Source organism: Rhinatrema bivittatum, chromosome 13, assembly GCF_901001135.1.
Source record: "Rhinatrema bivittatum chromosome 13, aRhiBiv1.1, whole genome shotgun sequence".
Taxonomy (NCBI): domain Eukaryota; kingdom Metazoa; phylum Chordata; class Amphibia; order Gymnophiona; family Rhinatrematidae; genus Rhinatrema; species Rhinatrema bivittatum.
In genome coordinates this window covers 25,980,599-26,000,844 of record NC_042627.1, presented here as the reverse complement: position 1 = coordinate 26,000,844, position 20,246 = coordinate 25,980,599, and the positions used below count along the sequence as shown (strand labels likewise).

At 43.6% G+C, this 20,246-nt stretch overlaps 1 protein-coding gene across 3 annotated transcripts in view; it reads left to right on the top strand.

Annotated features, from left to right (window-relative positions):
• IDH3A (isocitrate dehydrogenase (NAD(+)) 3 alpha) overlaps nucleotides 1-18,647 on the top strand; it is a 33,130-nt gene extending 14,483 nt beyond the window's left edge. For all 3 annotated transcript variants that reach the window (XM_029574780.1, XM_029574782.1, XM_029574781.1), the window contains 7 exons: nucleotides 429-616; nucleotides 3,286-3,419; nucleotides 10,486-10,588; nucleotides 11,132-11,196; nucleotides 12,838-12,922; nucleotides 16,738-16,890; nucleotides 18,088-18,647. In XM_029574780.1, coding sequence (XP_029430640.1) covers nucleotides 429-616; nucleotides 3,286-3,419; nucleotides 10,486-10,588; nucleotides 11,132-11,196; nucleotides 12,838-12,922; nucleotides 16,738-16,890; nucleotides 18,088-18,171 — 812 coding nt within the window. In that variant the 3' untranslated portion in view covers nucleotides 18,172-18,647. The remainder of the gene's footprint in view (nucleotides 1-428; nucleotides 617-3,285; nucleotides 3,420-10,485; nucleotides 10,589-11,131; nucleotides 11,197-12,837; nucleotides 12,923-16,737; nucleotides 16,891-18,087) is intronic.
• The last annotated feature ends 1,599 nt before the right edge of the window (nucleotides 18,648-20,246 follow it).

Below are 20,246 nucleotides of genomic sequence, written 5' to 3'. Positions count from 1 at the left end.
TAATTGCCAGGTTCTTGTGGCCTGGTTTTTGGCCTCTGTTGGAAACAGGATGCTGGGCTTGATGGACCCTTGATCTGACCCAGCATGGCAATTTATGTTCTTATGTAAGCCCTCTGGGGATAGGGAAATGCCAACAGTACCTGAATGTAATCTGCTTTGAAGTGTCTGAAAGGTGGAACATAAATCAAATAAATAAGATAAGAGGCCTTGGTAATCCTGAAAGTTTTCATATTTATATACTAGCCTTAGCATGGTGGGATCTAGTCAACTACTTTGTTGTTCTTTGCATAATTTCATGAAATTAGTTAAGGGTGACCTTTGTGGCTTTTCTGCCCTGACACATTTTTGTTATGCAATGAATGCTTAAATGTGTATTTCTATATAAAATGCCTTTACATTAGTCTTTCTGCTGCTGCTGTTCATTACAGGACCTTTAAAGACTCCAATAGCCGCTGGACATCCCTCCATGAATCTGTTGCTACGTAAAACCTTTGACCTCTATGCGAATGTCCGTCCATGTGTCTCCATTGAAGGGTACAAAACCCCGTACACTGATGTGAATCTGGTTACAATTCGAGAAAACACAGAAGGCGAATACAGTGGTATTGAGCATGTGGTATGTTGTGGAAGACCATGAAAAATCTTGTAATGCAGTAGCTGAATCAGTTCACCTCTGGTCATAAATGAGGAAAAGAACCTCAATCAGAAGTAGGTAGTGAGGTAGAATATACAGTAACATTAAACCATTCTGGTCTAAAATGCCCTTATCTTTTCTTATTAAAAAGCTGTAAATTGCTTCAATTCTTTTTGCTCAACTACCCACTGTGGTCTGGTCCATGGCAGGTAGGCTTTCAAGGTCGAACTGCCCTATTGTACTATGCTGAATACCAGAAGAGAGTGGAGTTGGTTTTAAAAAAAATTTAGATTTGATTTCCAAAAACCCATAGTTATTGTAAAGATACTCAGATGGTATATCACAATTTTCTCATGGTTCTCCCACAGATTAGTGGGAAAACATTTCCCTTCTGATATGTGCATGCTTGATGAATAAGTTCAATATAAGAGATTCACTGTGTATGTATGTGTGTGTGTGTATATATATATATATATATATATATATGTGTATATATATATATGTATGTGTGTGTGTGTGTGTGTGTATATATATCTCTAAAAGTGAATTTAAAGGTTCCCATGAGGCCAGTGGGCTCACATGGTTTATCATTTCATAACTAAAAAAGAAAACGCAAAATATCTAACCAACCATGTAAACAATATAACTCCAAAGTTACTGTCTTGCTTAAACTCATTAAGGATGACATTGCCTTACTTATTGCTCATATTATTAACTCTTCTTTATCCTCAGCATCTTTTCCTGATTCATTAAAAACTGCTATAATTACCCTAATACCAAAGAACTCCACAAACACAAATCCTGATTATAATAATTTTCGACCTATTTCCACCTTGCCATTTCTATCTAAAATTATTGAATCTGTGGTCTTAAAACAACTTTACTGATTTATCTTGACCAACATTCCATCCTTGATCAGTATCAATTCTGATTCAGACTAAATCATAGCACAGAAACACTTCTTTTTATCTAGTATTGATATACACCATGATTTGACTCTGGTACCTCTTATGTTTATATATTTCTTAATCTTTCTGCTGCCTTCGACTCTTGACTCTCTAATATTGGTCTATCTGGTATAGGTTATTTCTGGTTCAAATCCGACTTGCTAAATTGAACCCAACAAATTCATATCAATTCTGTTATCTCTTCCTGGTTTCCTTTAAATACTGGTGTACCTCGAGGGTCTTCTCTTTCCGCAGCTCTGTTCAATATATACCTCTCACCTATATGTCAATTACTCTCCACATTAGGAATCTCGTACCGATTTATATGCAGATGATATTCTGTTTTTTCCCTACATGGCAGGATTGGAATTCCACCTTAAAGCTCATCACTCTTTGTTTATCCCCAATTAAAACATGGCTATTCCCCAACAAACTGAGTTTAAATGTATCCAAAACCGAAATTATGATTTTGGGTAACCCCCCCTTTAATATTCAAAATCATCTCTCTCTAGATAACATAAACATAAATATCTCTAACAATGTCCGTAATCTAGGCGTGTACTATGATTCTAAATTAAACATGCGTTCCCACATTCACTCTAGTCAAATCATCATTTTACAAGTTACATCTTCTAAAACATATCAAACCCCTTCTGGATCATAATGCCTTTCCACAGTTCTTCTATTGTTAATAGGTTTAGATTACTGTAACGCTCTTTATTCTGGTTTATCTCAATCTGCACTCCGACCACTGCAATTGGTGCAAAATGCAGCTGCACGACTGCTTTCTGGTACCAGATCACATGATCACATTTCTCCAGTACTTTACAGACTACATTGGCTACCAATAAAATGGCACATTCATCATACATAATCTCATTTATTATAAGAAAAATTGTAGGCTCTCTTCTACATTGCATTTATACACACCTTCACGCAATCTCAGATCACAAATTCAGTTACTTCTTCAGGTGCCATCTCCAAGATCCACTAGACTAGCAGTTACTCGCGAATGCTCATTTTCGATTGCAGGACCCATCACGTGGAATGCCATTCCCCACCCACTAAGGCAGTTTTCTGATCCCAAAGAATTTAAGAAAGCACTGAAATATCTCTTTAGACAAGCCTTCAAAGATTTATGCGAATCCCAGTTGGAGACTTATTTGTCTTATTTTTTACTGTTGTTTCTATTATATGATATGTTTTATTTTATATTGATATTTTTATGTTAATTTTAATTAATTTATTCTTATGTTTTATCTTCTTGTTGCTTATGAATGTACTTTTGTAAACCGCCCCGAACTTTGGAGGGCTCAGTCTATAAATAAGCTTAAATAAATTAAATACGCTTATATTGGTATCGTACGCTAACCTTGGAGTGATATTTCATAAACCAGTGTTTTGCTTGGTGAAATCCTCTTTGATAGTGAAGGGGAGTTTGAGGGGAAAGTTCCACTCTTCTCTTTAATCATCGTGCATCTTTGACTATAAATGGCAAGCCCAGGTGGCTTTAGGAGCCCTCATTGATCCAAGGGTTGGGGGGTGGCGCTGCCTCCAAGATGTAGCTACCACAATAACAGCAGCCATTTTCTGTCTCTCCTTGGGCTTCAGTGGACCATCCCCCATTGGCATGCCCAGGCCTGACTGATTCCTGTGAGCTTGATGTTTGCTAGCACTACTGTAACCTGTGTCTCTGCTTTTCAGATTGTGGATGGTGTTGTACAGAGCATCAAACTAATCACAGAGGCTGCAAGTAGGCGGATTGCAGAATTTGCTTTTGAGTATGCCAGGAGCAACCAGCGAAGCACTGTCACTGCTGTACACAAAGCCAATATCATGTATGTTGGCCTCAAATTTAACAGACTTATGTAAATGAAAAAAGAAGTGGGGATGCAGTCCATTTCAAAATGTGAAATAATTGTTCCTACTATCATTGCACTACTTACGTTTGTCCTGGTCCATAGGCGAGCAGTGTGTGTTTGCACATTCATTCCTCTCTCCTCCTCTGCCCTTAGAGAATTTTTTTTTAAAGATTGTTACTGTGCCAGTCTCTGCTAATAATCTATCATAATGTGTAAGGGAAATTAACTTCTGATGCTCTAGTATGAAATGCAGTAAGCTACCCCTTCTGTCTGACCATGCATAAGCACCTGTAGCTATGAAACAAGTTTAGTGTATTATAGTCCTGGCTGCATATCAATGCTTTCATAGACTTATACATTGTGCTTTCTGTTTATAAATGGTAAGTGGCTGTGGACTATCTCATTAGATTCGGTTAAACCATCTGTAGCTGCTCAGCATTTTAAATAGGCAGTTCTGTATATTGATAAATTTGTGTGTATTTATATACACTGTGTGTATATTGGACAGAACACACAAGAACCATGACTGGAAAAGGGAGAAGACTAAAAATCTACTTCCTAGCATGTAGACAGATGCACTCAGAACCAGTGGGTTTATGCTCCCCTGCCAGCAGATGGAGACGGAGCAAGCTGACGTCACAGTATATATAACCCTGCAGTGACCCCAGCTTGCCAGTATTCGCCAACTCCAGCAGATGGTGGAGATACATCTCCCTATGGGGATTGCTTTGAGCTTTTTGAAAGAAATTTTGAAATTCTAAATTCAGGAAAAGAGCCCTGCTCTCCTGTGGTGATACCTAAAGGTCCCTCCCCAGTGGAGAATTCCTGAGGCGATGTCCTTGGTCCCTCAGATGTGTGCCTTGGTCCGGCAGCTGGGTTTCCCAGCATGGACTTAGCTGCTAATTCAGCTGAAAGGCAGCAGGTGCAGGAGGCCGAGTGTGGCTGTGACAGCAGATGCCCCTCTTCCCCTGCAGCTGGAGACCATCACTGTACTCAGCTGGTAAGCGCCAAGCTCAGGTAAGGTTTAAAAAAAAAAAAAAGGAAACTTTTACCTGAATCAGAGACAGAGGGGTTTCAGGACTTCCTCCGGTCTCCGTTCTTGGCGCGCTATGCCGACGTTCGTTCCCGCTCCCGTTGGGGTTGAGAAACTGGGCGGGCTGGCAGGTTGAGCAGCCCACAGTGGGCTAGGTCCCGCACTTAGGCTTTTTTCTTGCAAACTGTGTGATAGGCTGTGTCGGCCGTTTTGTGCACGCTCTGGTGTGTGTTCTGCTACCCTGTATAGGCAGTCGGTTTGCTCAGTGTACCGGCTGTGCACACGTGTTGTGCGCTCAGTTTTGGGGCGCACTTTTTACGCACACAAACTTTTATGTGCTTAACTTGACACTCGGGTTGTGTGTGCGCCTTGCTCCGCTTTCTTTTAGGCGCTTATTTTTTGTGCTCATTTCATTTTTGAGCATGAGCAGTTACGATGCTTGTTTACTGCAGCGATGGCGCCGGTAAGCAAGACACCTAAGCGTCTTCCTATTTGTGTTGCCAGTCTTATTAGGGCTTCTCAGCCTGACCTGGCTTCTAACCTGTGTCAGCGCTGCTCAGACGCTCAGGGAGCGTTGTCTGTCTTGGATTTTGCTAAGCCTGGCTCTTCCCATTCTAATGATGGGTTAGTCATGGCCTTGACTGGGGGGATGCCAGATCTTGGTTCTCCCTTGACTGGCTCCTCCGCTGGCGAGGGCAGTTCTGTGGGACAAGCTCCAGCTCCTTCTAGACTTGGTCTGGACCTGGCTGCTTTTTCTTGGGTGGAATTTTTCAAGCCTTACAAGCCCTTCTTCAGGCGCAGTCCTCCACTTCCCCCCATTGCTGTCCTGTCTGATCCTCAGCTAGTGGCTCCTCCCTCTTCCCGTCCTATGCTTAAGCGCTGAGGCTCATCCCGGCTCCCTGTGGGTGTTACCCGACAGGAATGTGGATGGCACTGATGATGAGGTTGATTCGGATTACTTGGAAGATGGGGAAATTCCTCCAGGGCTGGAACAGTATCGAACCATGTTGTGGTTCTTTCATAGAGATGAACTGCCGTCCGTGATTTCCCAGACCTTGAAACAGCTGGGTGTTCCTGGTTTGGATGCTATGTCAGAGCTGACGAAGAATCTCATTTTGGTTTCCTTACGTAAAGCCTCTTGTTTTTTCCCAGTGATGGATGCCATCCAGGAATTGACTGATCGAGTGGGATACCCCAGAGGCAAATTTTAAAGGGAGTCAAACATTGGAAGGCCTGTACCCCCCCAAGATCTGGCTGTGAGAGAGTGCTTGCGTTTTCCCAAAGTGAATGCTTGGGTATATGCTGTGTCTAAGTGGATGACTATTCCTGTGGAGGGAGGAGCGGCCTTCAAGAATGTACATGGTAGAAGGATTGAGGCTATTCTTAAGCAAGCCTTTGAGGCAGTGGTGATGAATTTACAGATTGCCTCCTGTTGCACCCTAGTGGTGAGAACTTGTCTGCCTCTCTCATGAGTTGTTTGAGTCTGGAGGGAATTCCAGAGCGTTTATGGAGCCTGCTGCTGCCTTTTAGCAGATGGGAGGCTATTATTTGGTCCAGACCTCGGCCAGAGGGAGTGGCTTCAGTGATAGCGGACAGGCGTCAACTCTGGTTGCGAAATTGGTCAGCGGACACCCCTTCCAAAGCCAGTCTTACCAAGATACCCTTTAAAGGCTCGCTCTTGCTTGGAAGTGAGTTTGAGAAACTGGCCAGTAAGTGGGGCGAGTCTTCGGTTCCTCGGTTGCCGGAGGATAAGCAAAGGTTACAGTGCCCCTTTGGTATCAGGGACATTTCCGGGGTTCCAAGCGTTTTCATCCTTACAGAGGGGACAACCTTTCAGCAGACTCTGCCTTTCAGTAGGTCTCAGTCCATTCGTCCCTGGCAGCCCAAGAGAGGAATGGGTTCGGGTGATGGACCTTCCCCATGAAGGTTTGCCAACCCACCTTCTGGAACAGGAAATAGGCAGTTATCGCTCTCTCTTTTATCAGAGGTGGGTCGAGATCACTTCTGACCAGTGGGTCCTGGAGGTGATACGCGAAGGGTATGCACTGGAATTTTGCAGTATTCCTCGGGACGTATTCATGGTGTCCTCCTGCCACTCCTCACAGAAGAAGTAGGCAGTGGAGTTCATGCTTCAAAGGCTCCTCAGGCCGCAAATGGATTTGCTTCAGCAGGGATCGGTTCTTCACGAGGATCCAACTAGATTCTGTCTTATGGTGTGGCCCTTGAGAGGGCTCGCCTGTTAGTGTGGTTATTCCTCTGCGGTGATTGCCACTTTACTCCATACTTGTAAGTTCTCCACTTCCTTGGCTTATATGTGGGTTTGGAGAGTGTTGTGTTTCTGTATGGATGTGAACCCTGGGCCGAGATGAGTTGTCTCTGCCCACAGGGAGGAGCCCTGTGAGCCTCACCGTCAGCAAGCGTAGTCTCAGTGGCAAAGGACACAGCTGCATAGTAGATACTTTATTATGAAGGAAGGAAAAGCAGAGCCCGCGGAGCAGGAAATGTAATTAGTTCAGTTCAGAACAGTGGGGTATACCCAGAGAGATACCACAGATGTGAAGATCTGGTAGTGGCCTGCGGAGCGGGGTACACCAGGAATCCCTTCAGATGATTAAGGTTACCTCAGGAGTGCAGATCCGGTAGTGGTCCAAGGAGCAGGATACGCAGAGGATATCTGAACAGTAGGTGATGAATAGCTGGCCTGTGGTGCAGGTACCTGGAAATGGCTCCTGTAGCTGGTGCTCCAATACCCTGCAGCGCAGGGTATACTGAAACAACTTCTGCTGAAGAGAAACTATAGTGGCTTGGGGCATGGGTACACCGCAGGAACCTCCAACGAAGCTGGTATTGAAAGTCTGTAGAACTACTCACAAGAGGTAGTTCCAGGAGAATGTCCCGAGAAGCGGAACAAGTAGTACTCCAAGGCAAGAGGGCCCTCCGAGGAGCGGATAGCCGGGAACATGGAAGAGCCTCCGAGAAGCGGGTACCTGTACATATCTTTTCCCTATGTTCTTCCATTTTCACCCTTCCCCCTCCCCCCTCCTTTTGTCTCGTATATACCTACCCTTCCCTCCCTACTTATTTATCTAGTTAATTGCCATGTTACTGCATTTATGTTACAAACCGTTCCTTGTAAAGGCTTGCCTATATATTATTTGTTATAAGTTATCTGTAAACCGGCACGATGTGCAAACGGTTGTCGGTATATAAAATCAAATAAATAAAATAAAATAAATACTCAGAGTGTTCACACGCAAAGATGAGTCAGGAACAGAAGTCCAAGAATGGAGTGGATTCAGCAACGAGGGAACGCCTTGCTAACTCGTCGAAGGCAAGGGCTGGTCGGCTTAATACAACAGCGGTTTGATGTCATCGGGAGGGGACGCCCCTGAGGGTCCCGCCATGACGTGTACAAAGGAGGCCCTTGCGCGTGCGCCTAAGTGATTCCAGATACAAGATGGCGGTTGGCAGTGCCTACGCCGTCCCGGAACGCCAAAGAGGTCAGCAGTGGTTAGCAGAGGCCGCCATTCTTCCCAGAATTGACAGTGCAGGGGAAAAAAAAGGTGAGCATGAGTGGTCGCAGCAGTCTCCGACTGGGTGTAACAGAGTTTTTGAAGCCTGGTGTGAGGAGCGGGGGTGTTCTTCCTCATTCGGTTAAGATCCCTCTCATTCTGGATTTTTTTGCAGGATGGATGGCCCTTAATTCCTTGAAAGTGCATGTTGCAGCACTTGCCTGTTTCAGAGGCCTGGTGAATGGTGTTTCCTTGTCGTCGTCTCATCCTAATGTGGCCCATTTTTTGAAGGGAGTGAAGCAACTTAGGTCTCCATTGAGGTTATCAGTTCCATTGTGGAGTCTTAATTTGGTGCTGGACATTTTGGCAGGCCCTACGTTCTGACCTCTGCGTAGCCTTTCCTTACGGTTATTGATTTTGAAGACTCTGTTCCTGGTGGCTATATGTTCTGCGTGTCTGGTTTCTGAGCTGCAGGCCTTGTCTTGCTGGGAGCCGTTCCTTCGGGTGACTCTGGGGGTGTTACACCTGCGTACTGTTCCATCCTTCTTCTTGCTCAAGTTAGTCTCACTTTCATTTGAATCAGTCCATTTCCTTGCCATCCCTGGATAAGGTCAGTGATGCGGAGGAGTTTCGCCTTTTGCACTCCTTGGATGTTAAGCATCTTGTCGTGCGGTATCTGGAGGTCTCCAAGACTTTTTGCAAGATGGATTGCCTGTTCGTTCTCCATGGCGGGAATAAGCAGGGTGCTCCAGCTTCACGGGCTACCATAGCTCGTTGGATTGAGGTGGTCATGGCCGCATATATGGATGCTGGAAAGGCATTGCCTACTCAGGTTAGGACTCATTCTACTGGGGCTGAGATTAGTCTGTTGTCTCCCATCGATCTCCTTACACACTTTTTCCAGGTTTTATCGACTGGATGTGGAGGCCCGAGAGATTGCAGCCTTTGCACATGTGGTGTTGACTGGACCACGGGCAGCCTTCCCACCCTGTTGGGGAGTAGCTTTGGTACATCCCACTGGTCCTGAGTCCATCTGTCTGCATGCTAGGAAATAGAGACATTGCTTACCTGAATTTCGTTTTCCTTAGTATAGACAGATGGATTCAGCTTCCCGCCCTCATCTGCTGCATGAGTGCTGCAATTGTCCTCCTGTGGGGCTCTGGGTCCCAAGGGATTACTGGGAAGTGTTCATCCAGTTCCTAGCTTGGGGTACCTAGAATTTTATGTGATTTCAGTGTTTATGGTTGGTTGAGTACATTTCTGGTTATCTGTTTTTAATCAAGTTTTTTTTGCTAATCTGTCCATATTTGCTTTTGAAGAGAATACTGGCAGGCTGGGGGTCACTGCAGGGTTATGTATACTGTGACGTCAGCTTGCTCCATCTGCTGGCAGGGGAGCATAAACCCACTGGTCCTGAGTCCATCTGTCTACATTAAGGAAGCTGAAATTATCAGGTAAGTAATTTCTCCGATAGCATTGGTGAAAGCACAATAGGCAGGTACAAATGGGCAGACCAGGTGGTCCTTAACTGTGTTTCCATACATACGTGTTCAGAAATGAATTGTTTAACATTAGACTCTCAAGGTGGTTTGTTTTGTTTTTTCCAAAGGAAGTATCTGGCAGAATGACCATCCATATTTTGGGGGTATTAGCTTGGATTTTGGGTGCACTCCCAGAGCACCAACAGATGCCAGTTACACCAAATAGTCATGAAAATGTTTGCTGGGATATGTACAAAAAGGTCATCTAACAGCTGCTTCAAATTACCAGTTTTGAAGCCTGACACCACATAAAGAAAATCTTTGCAATAATTTTTAGACTGCAAAAAAGGTACACCCAGGCCTTTAGAGGACAAATGATTAAGAAAATGCCATCTCTTTAAGCAATTGATTTGTGGCTGACGCAGAAACCTCTATTTCTTGACTTCGGTCTGGTACAACATTCGTTCTCATGCAGTGCATTAAATTGATGATCAAAAATGTAAGTTGGGCCTGCAGGCTGAGACACATGGACATTGTTGCAGATCTGAGTATCTTATGCTGTAGCTGACGAACCTGAATACAAACTAATGCCCACCTTCATGCCGAAAACTTCCCTCTCCTTGAATATGAAGGCAGTTGATGTTTGTTACTTTAGTGACTATGATGATTTTTTTCCAGGTCCAAGTCACTGTACTTATTCCAGCTGTTGGTGGATTGTGGTTTACAACCACAATAGCAGTTTCACAGCACTCACCATTTATACACATTGGACAGACTCTACCAGGAATCATACAGAGCCCTAAAGCTACAAAACGAACATAAATTATAGGCAGCCCAGCAATGGTGGCCAGAATAGACTGCACGCTTCACGAGTGTTTCAAGCAACTAGCTCTTTGTCCAGTATACATTTGAATTGTAGATCTCAAGTCTGTAATTTTAAATGTCTTCTGCACTATATTTTTTTCACTTCCATAACTTGCCTGGTGTATAACATCAGTTTGCATACTTCTTTCCAGGAGGATGTCTGATGGCCTTTTTCTGAAGAAATGCAGGGAAGTTGCTGAGACTTACAAAGACATTAAATTCAATGAAATGTACCTTGATACTGTATGCTTAAATGTAAGTACTCTGCTACCTCCCCCCCCCCACATTACTCACATTTTAGATAGTTTAGGCCAGGGGTAGGCAACTCTCATCCTCAAGTGCCACACACTGGGTTTTCAAGATATCCACACTGAATATTCATGAGATGCATTTGCATGCACCACCTATGTTGCATCTCATGCATATTGTGGGTATCCTGAAACCCCAATCTGCTTTTCGCACTCGAGGAACAGAGTTGCCTAACTCTGGTTTTAGACATCTTGGGGCTGATATTCAGCCGCAGAGCTGCGAGTTAACCAGATATAGCTATCCAGATAACTTTAATTCAGTGGCTCTCTGGCCAACTTTAGGACAGCCCTACAGTGTGACCAGAATTAGCTGCGTTACTTATGTGGCTAACTCTGCCCCGCCCAGAAACACCTCCCACCCGCCCCCAACTTAGAATTTAGCTGCATATGGCTTTGAATATAGATGGATAACCTTTCAGTTATCCGGCTAAATGTCTTTAATATCTACCTCCAAGAGTTCAAATGACAGCTGAATGTTGTTTCTATCTAGATGGTACAAGATCCAACGCAGTTTGATGTTCTTGTTATGCCAAACTTATATGGTGATATCCTCAGGTAAGCAGCATCTCCGAAACAGATTTATCCAGGTACATTCTGATTTCTTCCTTTTTTTTTTTTTTAATAAAGAAATTGGTAAATCATGTAATATTTCTGCTATCTTTTCCATTTTTCCCAACCTTGTGACTAGTCATTCTAGTCACTAGTGTGCATTCAGCCAAGTCATTGATGGTACCACTGCTCTTATTTTAAAGACAGCAAGATTTACTTACACATTGTTGTTCTCTGCACTAAACAAAGAGCGTGCCTCGTGTATGCATCTCATTTTGGGAAAATATAAAAGTATTTCATAACATGGAATGAAAAGGGTAAAATCTTCTGAAAATGTTTCCGTGTTTTATGACAGAGTGCAAGTAGCTCGGAACTCACACACATTCTTGACAAGCAAGGTGCATAGCTCAGATTGTACGCTCGTATGCTCTGCAAGACCAGCGGACATAGGGACTGGTGAACTGCGCATGTGCACTAGTACACATGCACAACCCACCACCTACAGAGGAACCTCCAGGGGTGTCTGCAGGGCCACAGGAGACCAGAGAGCATGGGACCAGATGGAGAAGCAGTGATAGGATAAAAGAGCTGCAGAGCCAGGGAGAAGCAGGCAGATGAACTGGAGGGGAAAATAAGATTTCAAGACCAGGTTAGGTGATAGTAGGGGGTTGGGGGGCTAGGAATGAGGGGATGGCAGATATCCAGGATGTTTGTGTTGAGAGAAGAAATGGAATGTGCTGGGGAAGGTGTTTGGACTAGGGAGGTGGGAAAGAGTTCTGAACTGGGGAGGGGGATTAGAGGCGTGAGTGACTAGTTTTGGGGTTGGGGGTGGAGGAGGTCAAATACTGTGTTCTGGCTGGGAAGAAGACTTGGTTTACTGCACCAGAACTAGAGTGGGGAGGAGTTCTTGGCTTGTGAAGATGGGAAGAGTTCTCACCTGGAGAAGGGGGTTGTGTGCTGGAGAGGGAGGGGAGAGAATTCTGGGCTTTGGCTCTGGAGGGGGGTTGGGATGGGGAGAGAGAGTTCTAGGGTCAGGCTGGGAGGCAGATCAGGGGGTGCTAGGGTGGAGGAGGAGACTGAATAGAGGTCTCCAGGGAATTTCACTGGGTATCGGCTATTATTGACAATAATGTAGCATGACCTGTCCATGTGTAATAATGTAAGGAATGTTTGTGTTCTGTATAACAAATGTTTATTACTGTAGGTACACCAAAGTATGCCATCAACCAGAACATCATTATTTGCACAATACACACAACGATGCCTTATATATTGTGCATATTGATCTTGATGTTGAAATCTGTTAATAGCACACATGATTTGTCTGCATGGTTAGTTTAAATGTCAAGAAATGGGCATAGATAAAATGTAACCAGTCACGTTCTATATTGTATAGATTTTTTTTTTTGTGTTAGTATATATGCTGCTGTATGTAGGGACACTCGTGTTCTACAAATGTCTGCATTAATATCACATCACTTAAGTGCGGGGATCTTAATTCTGACACTAAATACTTCACTATAGCCAGAATCCCCTCACGGCAGAGCAGGCCCCATTTGAATCAGGTGTGGTTTCTGTCAATTTGCTGTTTGTAACATTTCCAGTTTTGGATTTGTCATTTGATTCTGGTACAATTCTTCCTTGCAGTGATTTGTGTGCAGGTTTGATTGGGGGACTAGGAGTAACACCAAGTGGAAATATTGGAGCATACGGGATTGCAATCTTTGAGTCTGTAAGATATCTTTTTATTTTTTTGGTATTCTTGAATGTTGCTTGCATCCTCCTGCAGGATCACTCTCTGTGCAGTTTAGTTTGTACTCTTTGGGGGAATTTTCAAAAGGATTTTTGCACTTAAAAATGGATTTTATACTGTGATGGATGTTATATTCCCTGGGCGAATACAAAAAGACAGGCTGTAAGGAAAACCTGGCAAGGAGATCCAGTACGTAAAAGAAATCAGAATAGGAGGTGGACTTCAACTCCCAGAAGGCACAGGGGTTCTGGAGGGGGAGGAACTTCCCAGGCTTTGCCCTATCGAGAGGATGAGAGAGCCCAGACATGGTGGGAGAAGGATGAGAGCTTGCCTGGAGGAGGAGCCGGGCAGGAACAGGAAGGAGTTCTACTAGAAACAGATAAAAATACAGAGGAGATAGAGGTGAAGGTATTGAGCAGCCCTGAGGACGGGCCGGAGACGTGGTGGAGACCCCCTCCAGAAGAGGACATAATTCTGGAGACTGCAGGTTAGTAGTCTTAAGTGAACACTGCCACGGGGTGGATGTAGTTGCAGCCATAGTGAAAGGGGAAGCACAAACCCCAGCTGCAGTCTACAGTGGGAAGCGGCAGTAGGGCCTGGTTCCCTAAGAACCAGGCTCATAGAGCACAGCTAAGCTTAGGCTGTGCAGAAAGCAACTGTGAGCAGTGTGCAGGAGGATTAAGGCGAGACTTATCATATGAGTTTGAGACCTGATGTAGTTTGATAAAGTAAAGTTATAGAGACTTTAAACTACCAGGATAACTGGGGACCATGTGTGCTTAAGCCCAGCTCACCAACTGGGGTGAGAAGATTTGAACCTGTAGCTGTGACACCCTGGAAGGAATGGGGTAAAGTGTAGGCAATAGAGACTGGAGTACCTGAACTGGGGAGCCTCAGCGGGTGGAACCGGGGAAGCTGTAAGGAGGAAGTTGGGCAGCGGGACTGTGGAAATGCATCTCCTAGAAGCTTAACCAGTAGTTCAGTTTCTTATGTCACCAGAGAATTCCAGCCAAATTGTGATTGGGATGGCATGAACCTGCGACAATATGCATAATTGGGCTTTTGAAAAGTGCTATAATATATGCTATTGAATTATCAGTAGGTTTTATATGCAAAAGTGCACTTTAAACATGTAAATGAACTTTTGAAAATTGCTATGATATATGCTACTTTTACCCATGTAAATCCTTTTGAAAATTAACTCCATTGCCTTTTGTTCACTTTTTATACTGTAGTGTGTTTGGATTTTCAGAAGGCATTTGACAGTCCCTCATAAGAGACTCCTCTGGAAATTGGGAGGTCATGGGATTGGAGGCAGTGTCATATTGTGGATTGGTAACTGAATAAAAGACAGGAATCAAAGGGTAGTTCTGAATGGACAGTTTTGCAAATAGAGAGGGGTTGTTAGTGGAGTGCCTCAGGGGGTTTATATTGGGATTTTTACTATCTAACAAATTCATAAATGATCTGGAGAAAGGAATGATGAATGACGTGACCATATTTGCAAATGACACCAAATTGTTTCGAGTCCTAAAAACAGCAGCAGATTGTTAGTAACTGCAGAAGGACCCTGTAGGACTAGGAGACTGGGCTATTAAATGGCAGGTGCAACTTTAATGTGGACAAGTGCAAAGTAATGCATGTAGGGAAAAATAATCCCAACTACAGGTACATGATGCTGGGTTCCATGTTAGGAGTCACCACCCAGAAAAGGACCTCGGACTCCTTGAAATCTTCAGCTCAGCGTGCAGCAGTGGTCAAAAAGGCAAATAGAATGCTAGGAATCATTTTGGAGGAATAAACAAAACATCGTAATGCCTTTGTATCGCTGCATGTTGTGACCGCATCTTGAGCATTGTGTGCACATCTGGTCACCCATCTCAAAAAAAAATGCATAGCGGGCACAGAGAAGGGAGACAGAAATGATAGAGGATAGAAAAGCTCCCTTATGGAGAAAGTCTAAACAGGTTAGGGCTCTTTAGCTTGGAAAAGAGATACTGAAAGGATATCTGATTGAAATTTTATAAAATCATGAGTGAGGTGGTATGGGTAAATACTAGGACTAGGGGACACTCCATGAAACTAGCAGATTTAAAATAATATGCAGGAAGTATTTTTTCACTCGGCGCACAATCTAACTTGTGGAATCTTTAGCTGGAGGACGTGGTCAAGGCTGCTGATATAGTGGGGCTCAAAAGAGGCTTGGAGAAGTTCCTGAAGGAAAAGTCCGTAAACAGTTATTAGCCGGGTAGACTTGGGAAGGCCAGCGCTTATCCCTGGGAGAGAGAGGCAAGAAATAGATCAATACTTGTGAGCCATGCTGGCCACTGTCTGAGACTGAATGTGTTGGAGAAGATGGTCCTTTGTCTGACCCAGCATGGCATTTATGTTCTTAATTGATCTTGATTGGGTCATAGAAAGTTATAATTAACATTTTATGTGTTTACAGCCCAAAGTATAAAAAGTTATTGTCTCAGGTCTTTTAATTTTGTTTTTTACAACTTGGTTGAATTGTGTTATAATACTAGGGGCTGCACCCCCTTCTCACTTTGCTCAGCAGCTCCACCAGAGGGGCTCAGACTCTCTCACTTGCCCCTTTCTTCTCTATCCCTTTCCCAGGTGGGAAGTTATGGGGGGGGGGGGTGTGACTTTGTCCCTCTCTTCTGTCACTGTGTGAGTGTGTCAGGGGAAGGAATGTTGGTGTAGGTGGGGTGTTTTTTGTGTCTCTCCCTTCTGCCACACCCATGTCTTTGTCCCCTTCTCATAATGTGTGGGATGGGGAGGTGATGGGGTAAGTAGTGTTGTGTTTATGGCAAGGAGGTGGGGTGGAGTGTATGTGCACCCTCCACTGTGTCCTTCCCTCACCTTGCACTCGCCACTTTATGGCCCTCTCCTCCCCTTCCCCTCCTCATGTGTATGTAGGGAGTGGGGGTGAGCAGGAAGGTGCGTTTGAATGGAGGTTTTGCCACTTGTATTCTCGTCTTTGTCCCTCCTGTCCTGTCTTCTTCTCTAATGCCCCTCCCCACCTGCCTCAGGATGCTTCCTGCTGCTGATAGGGCCTGGAAATCTGTCTGCTGCCAGTCCCAAGGCATGATGCTGATCTGCCTCCTCTCATCCTGCTGCCTGCAGCAGCCCATCCCTCTGCTCCAAATAAGTGTTGCTGTGTGCCCAGATGTGCAATGATGCTCATCTGGAGCACCTAATGTTTTTATAATAGAGAGAGAAACGGAAGACTCCAAAATGCGATTGTTTGCAAAGACGTTGCAATGTCTTCCAAATCCTAATATATTTTCATTTCTCCCAGGGACCAGGCGCTTCTTTTTCTCTGAGTCACAAGGAGCACTCTCCTGCCTTTGCTTATTTAACAATATATATTGTGAATAGCACATAGCATTCTCTGTCCAATATAAACGAGTTGCTGCAGCTTACACAAAACCTTCTTGTAAACTAATCCCATGCAGGAATTAAAACATCCATTTAACAGAATGTTTACATTAAAGGAGGTCTGGAATACCGTAATACTTATTAATTTGACATGGAAATACATTTCTTGACTTTGGTGCGTGAACATTGAATGTGTAAGTTACGGGATGCACTCCTGGCCCCACTGCCTGTATGTGCATTTGCTTGTTAACACATGCAGTGTCTGCTTTTTTTGCAGGTGTGCTTGAATGAATATAGGGAAAAGAGACTGCAAATGACCACCTTTCCTATCATTGACTCATCTAAAGAACTTTCTGTGTACTTTTTGGTTCGTATCCTGAGCATGACTCATTTCACTACTCCATATTTAGGTTCATGGGACAGCACCAGACATTGCTGGAAAGGACTTGGCAAATCCGACTGCCCTTCTTCTGAGTGCGGTAATGATGCTGCGTCACATGCAGCTGCAGGATTACGCCAGGAAGATCGAGACTGCTTGCTTCAACACAATCAAAGCTGGAAAAGTATGAGCCGTGTGCTGTAAAGCTTTTCCAATATAGCATTGTGCTTTGGCAGCCTTAAGATATAGGCGCATGAACTCGATGTTAGCACACAAGAGTCAATTATAGGAAGTATAGCAGAAAGATGGGGAATTTACCAAAAGACCAGAAAAGTTGTAATGCAAAGGTCCCCAGTGCAATGCCAGGATGAAGGGAGGAGAAGGATTGTAGCAGTAAAGGAAACCATTCTCTGGCCCCTCTTAGTAAGACTGGCATGCAAGAAGTAGAAATTTGAGAATCAAAATAAGCTTTATTAGGCTTATTTGTAGAGGATAAATAAGTCATGTTTTTGTCTAATCTAAAACAGCATATCTGCTTTTAGTGCTGTAGAATAAATCGAATTAGTCAGAATGAGTAAGGGCAGTTTTGTGAAAGTGAAATGCTTTCGTATTCAGGTTTTTAGTCGATTGCTTTGTCTGTGCCAGGATGAACAGCCCCAGGTGTGGGATGGGGGGATCCCTAATCCTCACTCCCCTGGAGGAAGCTGCCTGCAATGTTTTAGGTAGAAAGGAAGGAGACAGCAGCCCCTCAGGGGGTTAGTCATGTGGCCTCTCACTTCCTTCCCCACCATCTCCTTGCCCGGGGCTTCACACTTACCTCTCCTGCCTCTTGATTTATGCGCACACAAAATGAGCACAAATCTGTTTTCTGCGTAAAGAATACTATTTTTATGTGCACAAAACATGATTTGTGCTGCTTTTGTGAACTTAAATCATGACTCTTGGAGACTTCTTTTTCCCTCACCTGAGTTAAAATGATAGCTCAGCCTATACAAAAAGCCGAGTGCATCTTCTAACTCTGGTTTGTGCAAGCATATTTTTAACTCCTGATGTATTAGCATACCATTTGCTTAGTGCATCGGAAGTTGTTTTTTATTAAGCACGTGCATTAAGAAACTTTGTTGAATTTATCGCACAGCTTATTCCATCAGCTTTTATGTGTAATTTAGATGAGGGGCTGGGAGCAGATAAATCTGTTAAAATGTAGCATTGTATTCAAAAGTAACTTTCTTTATCAGTTTTAGTTAGTTTTCTGATCAAGTTTAAGGTTGATCATCATTTGTGCTCAGCTAAAAAGTATTTCACCCTGGTCTACAGATGCTATTTCTGTTGAAATATTCTTACACAAATTGATTTGTTCCTTTTTTTTTGTTTTCCACAGACATTGACAAAGGATTTGGGAGGTAATTCCAAGTGTTCTGAGTTCACAAATGAGATCTGTCAGAGAATAAAAGACCTAGACTAGAACATCCTCCTGTCAGTCCTGCACAGCAGTCAATCCAAATGCATAATGTAGGCTACACAGTCCACAGGCCCATTCCAGAAGGAGACGTTGGAACTTCATGCTGTGACTGATGTGGGATGTTTGCATGCGTCCGAGTGCCCCATGTGCACCCAGATGTTTGTATCTGGATCAGGCTAAGAGTGATTTGCAGTTCAGTCCTTTGGCTTACCAGTCTCTTTGCATAGCAGGGTTCTAAATTGGACCTCATTTTTTTAAAACAAATTACGCACAATCCAAACCATAACTGTACAGCTGAGATGTCGGGGCCTTAGCAGGTTAGGTTTCCAATGGTTTGGATGTTTTATTTATTACTTAAATATGAATCTGAATTTTATATATGTATATCTGCCTACCTATAATCCTGTTTCATTTGCAATTGTTTCCTCAGTTTTCCCTGTCATTAAAAACTTGCTTTCTGAAAAGCCTTGCTCTATGTATGAAACTGCCTGATATAGTCTCTTTTTATGTTAATGGCCTATGTAAATTATTTCCATTGTATGTCACGTGGAATGGATTGTCATGGCTGGTGGACAAAGTTGAACAGGGCCAGGGACCTGCAGGAGGAGGCAACCATAAGATATATCAGCAGGACTGGAAGGAGAGGGGCAGACAAATTTAGGATTGCCTGCATAGTCTGGTCACCCCTCTGTCAGGCAAGATGCTATCATTTTTGTCAGGACTTGTGCATGTAAAACTGGGCCCAAAACCTCTCTCTGTCTCCACAAGCAGCCCAAAATACAAAAATGCTTGTCTGGGCACTCCGCAGCTTGTTAGGTTTTATCGCAACCGCAATATTTTTACTTATGTGACACACTAAAATAGTGCACAGTGCAGTTATTCTAAAATTATCATAGCCACATCCCTTTTCCTTATTGTGGGTGTTACTCATGCAAAATTTATAGCATTTTGATGATTCTAGGCCATAGAGAGGTGTTTGCCTTTCCAAATCATGTCCAACAGATTGGAGTCCACCTGCGGTAAATTCAATCTAGTTGGAGAAACATCTCAAAGATGATCAATGGAAACAGGATGCACATGAGCTCAACTTTGAGTGTCATAGCAAAGGATCTGAATACTTATATAAATGTAATATTTCAGGGTTTGCTTTTTTTAATTCATTTGCACAAATTTCTAGAAACCTGATTTTGCTTTGTCATTATGAGGTATTGCGTGTAAGTTGAGGAAGGAAACATAATTTTCCACATTTTGTTTCTTTACAGCCTTATTCTAAAATGAATATAGGAAAATTGGTTCTTACCTGCTAATTTTCGTTCCTGTAGTACCACGGATCAGTGCAGACAGTGGGTTGCGTCCCTGTCCAGCAGATGGAACCAGAGAAAAAAATAACTGAAAGGCATACTATACATGGGCATAGCTCACCCTGCGCTCCTCAGTATAAACATTAACAAAGCAGAAAAAGAAATTGAATAAGGTCAAGCAAGTAACAATTCAACAGTAATAATATAATGCCAATTTGGAACAGTGTTATACATAGCTCTTAATTGTGAAAGTAACATCCGGTGCCTTATGAATTCTTTATTTAATACTTCTGTAAGATAAAAAAGGCATTTACCAGCGCTACAAAAGGAAAAGGAGTACGAGCGGACTGAAAAAGTAGACCGGGAGAGAGTCTGGACTGATCTGTGGTACTACAGGAACGGAAATTAGCAGGTAAGAACCAATTTTCCTTTCCCTATACGTACCCGGATAAAGGGATGTTACAAAGCTTCCCTAGTTAGGGTGGGACCGAGACAGTCCCGCATCTGAAAATTTCTTGCGGGGAAACCAGCTGGCTCTCTGCCCAAGAAGTAACTTGCGAGCGCAACGAATGGGCCTTTAGACCCTCCGGAACCGGCCAGCCCAGGCAGAGATAAGCGGATGCAATAGCTTCCTTTAGCCAGCGAGCTATGCTTTAGAAGCCTTCTGCCCCTTATGAGGGCCGCTCCATAAAACAAAGAGATGATCGGAAACTCTGAAATCATTAGTGACCCGTAAATAGCGCAAGAGAACTCGCTTAATATCCAAACGGCGTAAAT